The following is a 7,198-nucleotide window of genomic DNA, read 5'->3' as shown; positions in this document are numbered from 1 at the left end:
CACTGTATATATATGGGCAGTTCCATAGTTATGGACGTACATTTCAGAGAACTTAACAAAGCCTTCAATACAGGCCAATGGGTTTGGGTTACTTTTGATATGGAAATCTCAAGTATACCAACTAGTACTACCATGACAACTATCAGCCCTCTATCTTTTATAATTTAATAGTAATGTTCTAAAAATAGCCGGTTATGGACGTACGCAGAGAAAATGACTTTCACACATACATTAAACATTTTTAAAAACTCTGAGAAGTGTGAGGTCTAAAATAATAAATAAAAATATGTGTATACAATAGACTTGGAGCTTCCTAATATAACTTAGCTAGTCTCATGTATTGATAGTACATAGGTTTTATGTTAATTTTCTTATAGTTATGGACGTACACTCATGGTTATGGACATACTTGTCTCAAAGTTGTGGACGTACACCTAATATTTTTTGTTAAAAACATACATAAATTAGCAAATATCAACTTCCAAACATCATTTTTTGAAATAAAGCAGTAAATCTATTGAAAATGGTCTAATTATATATAAATTAATAAATTAACCGTTGAACGATGTCCGAAACTGCATAAAATAATAGGCCTACGTTAAAAAGGCATTTAATATGCCTTTTTAATCTACTATTTTATGCAATGCGATATGCAAATTTAATTTTATGACTATTGTTTCACAAGGACCCCATTGGAAATAAGTCGTTTTATACAACTTTCATTGGCTATCCTAGTATACTATGGTTTACAACATCGCATTTTTATCGCGACTTTAATCCTTTTCCCTATTTTAAAGTATGTATTAACTTTGAAGAAAATCATTGTTATTTGCTATTTATTATTGATGTTGTGGTATACTTAATTAAGTCAAAAGTCAAAGTCCAAACTGTTGTACTTACTTCTCAAGTAGTTCGTCTTCTGACATAACATGAACTTTTTAATATTTTGTTTCATCTATTTTAGTCGTGGGAAATATTAATGATATAACTTTGTTATATCATTTGTTGCTTTGTGTCGCAGGTCGCAGTTGGGATTACTCCTCTTTAACGTTTATAATTTGTATTAAAGCCAGGCTCCAGTTGAAAAATATTTTTAAAACTGTGGGAAAAGACGGAGCTACGCCCCTTTCCCCTCAGCTTTTAAATATTTAAAAACATGTATTTCATTTAATAAAAAGACAGAGTTAATCCAATTTCACCGGATATATTGCTTAGTACACCATTTACACCACTTAAACTAGTATACACATCCTCTTACACTCAGCGATCAAACAAATTTCCCATCGTTTTGCATAATAACGTAATTTATGAAGTATTTACATAAATTTAACTTTTAATTGCTGAGTGTAAGGGGATGTGAATACAACTAATTTAAGTGGTGTAAATGATGTACTAAGCAATATATTGGATTAACTAAGCAAGAAATTGGATTAACTCTGTCTTTTTTTAACGGAACTAACAAGTAATGATTTTCATTGCGATCCTCATGCCGTCTGGTTATTCTGCGTGCATAAATTATGATCTATGCTATTTTCTTCATTAGGCCTATCTAAGGAGGTTAGATTTTTCTCAGAGTTTGTTTCGGCATCTGCAGATATTTGTAGGCCTATGTTGTCTGTAGAGCCAGTTATCACGAGATAGCCAGCTTCATCCACGCTAAGGTTGTTAGATGTGGATTGATGTAGTTCCCACTCCTCAATAGTAGTGTAACTGGCCTCACTTTCAACCTCACTCAGAGATGATATTCTATGATAATCTGATAAATCAGATTGTTCATCCTCTGAGCCTCCGTACAAAGAAAGATAGTAGTTCGGTTTAGGGGATAATTCAAACAAGTCTTTGATAACGGCGTAAACTGAATCACTTTCGCTCATTTCGCTACTGCTATGTTGTACCGAATAAACATCGTCTATACGATGGTATATACCTTCTTCACTACATTCATCGTCTGCAGATAATTCATCTATTGTCGAGTACCCACACTCCTTGTCCGATAAACCCGATTCATAATATCCTTCCTCGTCAGTTTCGTCTTCACACTCATTCTCATCAATTTTGAAATAGTTGTTTTGTCTCTCCAATGTGTTTAATGTCGTTTCTTGATTTTCTTTGAAATTTACATGAAGGTCTTGGTTTGGTTCGTCGCTGTATACGTTCCTTTGTCCATCATCAGAAGCATCTTTAATTACCATCGCATCGCCACTTTTCTCTAAACCGATCTCATCTTCAACTATAAAATAAAATAAGATTAAATTCAATTTGATATAGTTATAGTGGAGTAGCTGAGTGGTTTTCATGCTGACCTTCCAGAATATCTCCATTTCACCTGAAAATGCCGTAAAATAGAAAATCATCAAATACACAAAATATAAAATTAAAGATTAAGGATTAAATGCGTAAGATAGCTTAGGGTTCGTTCACAATTATCAACATTTCCACAAGTGTACAAACAGTACTATTTTTCGTTAACCCTTCGCCCCCCCCCCCCCTTAAAGTATACAAAAAATGTTGATTTGTAAAACCATTCTCCATTTTTTGTGTGAATTCAACTAAAAGAATGTACTTGGTTGCTAAAAAGTAAATATTATATCCATGGTACATTATAATTTTACCATTATTTTACACTTTGCATGTTATTTTTAATTAACATTTTTATGCATATGGAAACGTGTACAAATTTGTCTACCCCCATCCCACTAGCGTACTGTTTGTAAACATGTGAAAATGTTGAACGACCCCTTATACAGGTTATGATATTTTAAATTTCGCTGATAAATTTGAGAAGATAACAAAATTTGCAAAATAAGATGGATAAATTATAGCCTATGAAAAGAAAAATGAAAAAATACTACCACTTTAAAAATTGTCAATATTTTGAATAATGGTTTTGAATGTGTCATACGATGTAATTCCCATCCTTGAATTGAACTTTTTGTAGCAATTAAACAAATGCACTTTCTGTTTTGAACTTTTTTTAGGTCTATTTGTCGATAATTTGTCAATAACAACAATAATTACAGGAAACTAAATATTTGTTTTACTACAGAATATGAACTGCATACTTTAAAGAAAGTCCGGCATAAAATACAGAATGGCAAATTGGTTTAGAATATACAGAAACTACCGGTAACAATCAGTCTGAGACGTACACGATTCAAACTATAAAGGAAACGCTGAACGCCGAAGTAGTTCCGGTCTCGAAAACATATAAACATATTATAAGGGACGATCTCAAGTACAAGCTAACGATAATGATTATTATGATAATGATAACTGTTGAAAATTTCGTATTTGTATATTTTGTATAAAATGTGAAGCAGTCCATGAAAAAATATTTGAATTTTACAATGAATGTAAAGTTTATAGAATATAGATATAGAGTGACCACAAAGGGTTGCAACAAACTATTTTTATTAGTTTTGGAATTGAATGCACTTCAATAACTGACAATACGTTTTACAAACACACCCAACGTTCAAACTATGCCGATGCCTGTGGTATAAAAGACAGAGGTATGACAGAAAGGATGAAATTAAAGTAGAATGTGTGAATGGACATTTCTGCTAATCCCCGCCCCTTTGCTAAGATCCCACAAAACATGTGTGTTGTTTTTGAAAACATAATGCCGTCGTCATCAGCAGGTGTAGACAGATTTTTAGTTCTTCGAAAATGGAAGTATTATTGAGATTTAGCGGTGGTAAGGTTGACTAATTCTGCCAACGTATTTCTTTGTTGACATTTACGTTTCAACATCTTTAATTGTTAAAACGTTTCCTTTTGTTTCTTCCTTGTTTTGATAGCTGTATGCTACATCATAGGTTTATTTTTAATTTTTAAAAATCTTTTTAAGATCATTAGAAATTAGATTCGTGCCAACAATGTCGAGTAGGCCTAATACAATTTTGATGGTACCGCACCTACGATGTGGTTCAGGGGCCCCAAGTCGAAATTTGGATACATATTACCTCCAGAAGATTAAATGTCTATAGGCCGCGCGAAGCAGTGTAAACCTTTAGGGATCAAATGATGTCCCTCACTTTCTAAATCCTATCATTTAGATACAGATTACTTCATTTGTGGCTCTTGTGGTCAAAGTTAAAATAAGTTTTCGTTGTTAGCTTAGTGTGTTCTATTAATCTCTTTTTTTTTTTTTTAACATTTCCTTTAGGTAAAGTCAAAACCTGAAGCTAAGGGCTCACAGGCCGAAGGGCCCGTCTCCTGTTCCTTGGTGTTTGGGCCAGACTGTGCAAGACTCTGGGGGTTCGCACTCCTCCCGTACAGCAGTCTGATCCTTCCCAGCAAAATATGCTGGTACCAATTTATTCTCCTGGGTAGGACACCAAACACAAACAAAAGTAGATACAAGCGACTTGCGCCGACCGCTTCTACTCTATACTAAAATTTCCTTTATTGCTATCATTATACCATTACCTTAGTACTCCTTCCTTGTTTTGATAGATCATTCTTAATGACTGCCAACATTAGTCTATTATGTATTGTTTAGTAAATTCAGAAACGATATCAGCAAAACATAACATTAGAAATGATGGCTTGAAAACACACTCATATAAACCATTATTGTCAGATTTATCCAATTAGTTTCAAAATAATAACTTAAGAATGCTATACAAAATGATGTTTGAGGAAAGGAAACCATAATTTTGAACAGGAACAAGATCGGAAAGTTGGTTTTTGATGAATTTTTGAATTACTGTAGTTGTAAAGCCGTGTTAAGTCTAAGGAAAATAGAAAGCACTCCGAGGAGACTTGTAGATGGAATATATTATCATACCCCTTTCCGCAACCTTTTTAGCCCACGACCCAAATTATATGTCAAGCACTCTGACGCGACACATCGAATCCAAAGTCAATAAAACGTCCGCGCGAGGGATAGCGGGAAGAACCACCCACTTTATTCTTTTGTGAATTGATTAAAATATATTATCACCTACAATATCACTAGTTAAAACCCATAAAAATGAAAATATAACTTTAAATTACTCATTTAACAAAATCACGTAAATTTTTCAATAAGTTAAAGACTTTTAAAAATGAATCATTAACAAACATTTTATTATAAATTCCTAGTACTGCCAGAGATTTAATGGGTTATGCGAAGACATAAACACATAAAATTTAAAAATGTTTTCTCAATATAATTTGCAGCTGAAGGCCTAACACATTGAAATGAACAAAACTAATACTTTAAAGTTGTCATACCTGAAGTACAAATGTTTCGATATTGTTAACATGAAACCGTGATAACGCAGGCATAACAAAAATAAACTGATGCACTTAAAATTGCACTTTCGTTTACTATAATTTAATTTCTTTTGTAAAGTTTAAGCGACTCATCAATTTTTTTTCGCCACCCAGACATTGGGTCGCGACCCATTGGTTGCGGTACGGTGTTATAATACATAGGCTTACCGACAGTGGTCGCCTTTGTAAAAAAAATAAAATAAAAATCATTTCTTGCAATTGTTTAGGTTAAAATAATATTTCCTCTTCAGTGTGTTTTAAGAATGAATATAAAGCTGTCATTATCGTCAGCTTGTTGAATACCTGAAATTCTGTGCGCAGACACGTCTTCAACAGTTTGGTTGGTTTCGCGCCTGTTTCTGGCTACTCGACGGTTACAATAGCATACTATTCCAAATACGATGATAAAGCCAACAAATAATGACAGTCCAATCACAATATATGTATAATCTATACTGAAACAAATGAAACCACATGTTTTAAGAACAATAATACGATATTGATAATGATGAGAAAGATTTCGAGTTTCTTAGAACTTACAATTCTGACATTAGAAAGATATATATAATAAATTTAAACGTACAGTACCGATCGTCGTTCAATTAGAGAACTCATGCACTTGATAAACAGAGCCTTGTATATAAAATCGGTCTATAAGTTAGTAAGCTTATATTAGTTATAAAGAAATCTGCATCTTAAAAGCGTACTACTTCGACCTACATGCAATTGGTAAGTGGCAGAACTATCTAACTCACAAAGATTATTATAGTGATGCATTGTAATGTATTGAGACACAGACATGAAACATAATCTACAGTAAGGAAACAATATCTTTGCCAACCTGTAGGATATAATGTGCACCTAATAAATTGTAATGTTGGAAAACCCCGTTGGTTATGACCAAAACATTTTTTTCTTTGCCACTTACCTTGCATTGTTCTCAGGCATCATTGCAAGATATAAGCAACGGAAGATGTGACCAAGGTGTTGGCAGTTTCAGAAATGAAATAGTCTCATTATTGTCCGCAGAATGTCGATGTTGTTACATTGCCCTTCCGTTTATCCAACAGCATGCGATAAGCTTTATCAATTACGTATACCGCATTTCCTCTCATACGCCTCTGCGTATGCTTCTGCCTTATTATTTTACACTGTGATCTCGTCAAAACTCTGATTCTATTTTTTAAACGCATTTGAAATATCTAAGCAACATGTCCGCAGCGGCTGGACAGAGCTCTACTACTAAACGGTCGATTTATGTTATCTTTTGCAAGGTAAATTATTCAACACAGCGGCCTTGACTTGATCAAGGGTGATACTGTACTAGTTAGAATAGCCATCCACATATCCGGTGTTATATCCAAGCCTATCAAGTTCCATGCCAGTCTATGCGACATGTAAGTCGTCGTAAGTACTAAACAAGTATGTACCGAAGTCGAATTTTAGAGTTGGAGTGTGGACACATTAATCAAACCAACCTCCTTGATCAAACACATATAATGCTGTATAAATCATTAGACGTTCTACAGGCTGAATACATTCCTTTTTAATGAAAGATTATTAATGTTATTAAAAAAATATCTTAATAATTGTATGTATGGTGTTTTTGAATGAATACGAAAAATCTATTAGGGTGCGTTCGAGCCAGAAAAATATCTGTGCGAGGTCCGTGTATTTACACGGAAGTTAAATGCCGTGCGTGGCTCGAACGGGGGGTAAGATGTAAAAAACATCTGGAACACGCTCGCCTATTTTGACCACCAAATTTAGGGTTATAGAACCGTGTATCGCTGTCAAAGGCCATTATCGCGACCATTAATGATGTTTTAATGACTCTACCGTCTGGCGGTCAACATGAATTCAATTCAACACGCGCGAAAACCATAAGCCTGTCCAGTTTTACAAAAACAAATGCATTCGCTGACCTGTTGTTAAT

At 33.9% G+C, this 7,198-nt stretch overlaps 1 protein-coding gene across 2 annotated transcripts; it reads right to left on the bottom strand.

The window, feature by feature from the left end:
* Positions 1-6: 6 nt before the first annotated feature.
* Positions 7-6,687, bottom strand: LOC117103626. 2 transcript variants are annotated; one of them, XM_033244213.1, is made up of 3 exons: positions 6,191-6,687; positions 5,566-5,717; positions 7-2,230 (listed from the first exon to the last, which is right to left on the bottom strand). In XM_033244213.1, exons 1-3 carry the CDS (start codon positions 6,211-6,213, stop codon positions 1,485-1,487), a joined length of 921 nt encoding a protein of 306 aa, XP_033100104.1. In that variant the 5' UTR covers positions 6,214-6,687; the 3' UTR covers positions 7-1,484. The 2 variants fall into 2 exon arrangements, with proteins under 2 accessions (XP_033100104.1, XP_033100105.1); XM_033244214.1 differs by having other exon boundaries at positions 5,566-5,712; positions 6,191-6,682.
* Between the last annotated feature and the right edge of the window lie 511 nt (positions 6,688-7,198).

Source organism: Anneissia japonica, unplaced genomic scaffold (genome assembly GCF_011630105.1).
Source record: "Anneissia japonica isolate Jap-2015-1 unplaced genomic scaffold, ASM1163010v1 scaffold287895_len483588_cov180, whole genome shotgun sequence".
In the NCBI taxonomy this organism is placed as follows: domain Eukaryota; kingdom Metazoa; phylum Echinodermata; class Crinoidea; order Comatulida; family Comatulidae; genus Anneissia; species Anneissia japonica.
Note: the sequence above shows the minus strand (reverse complement) of the source record. Positions and strands in the feature narration are given on the sequence as shown.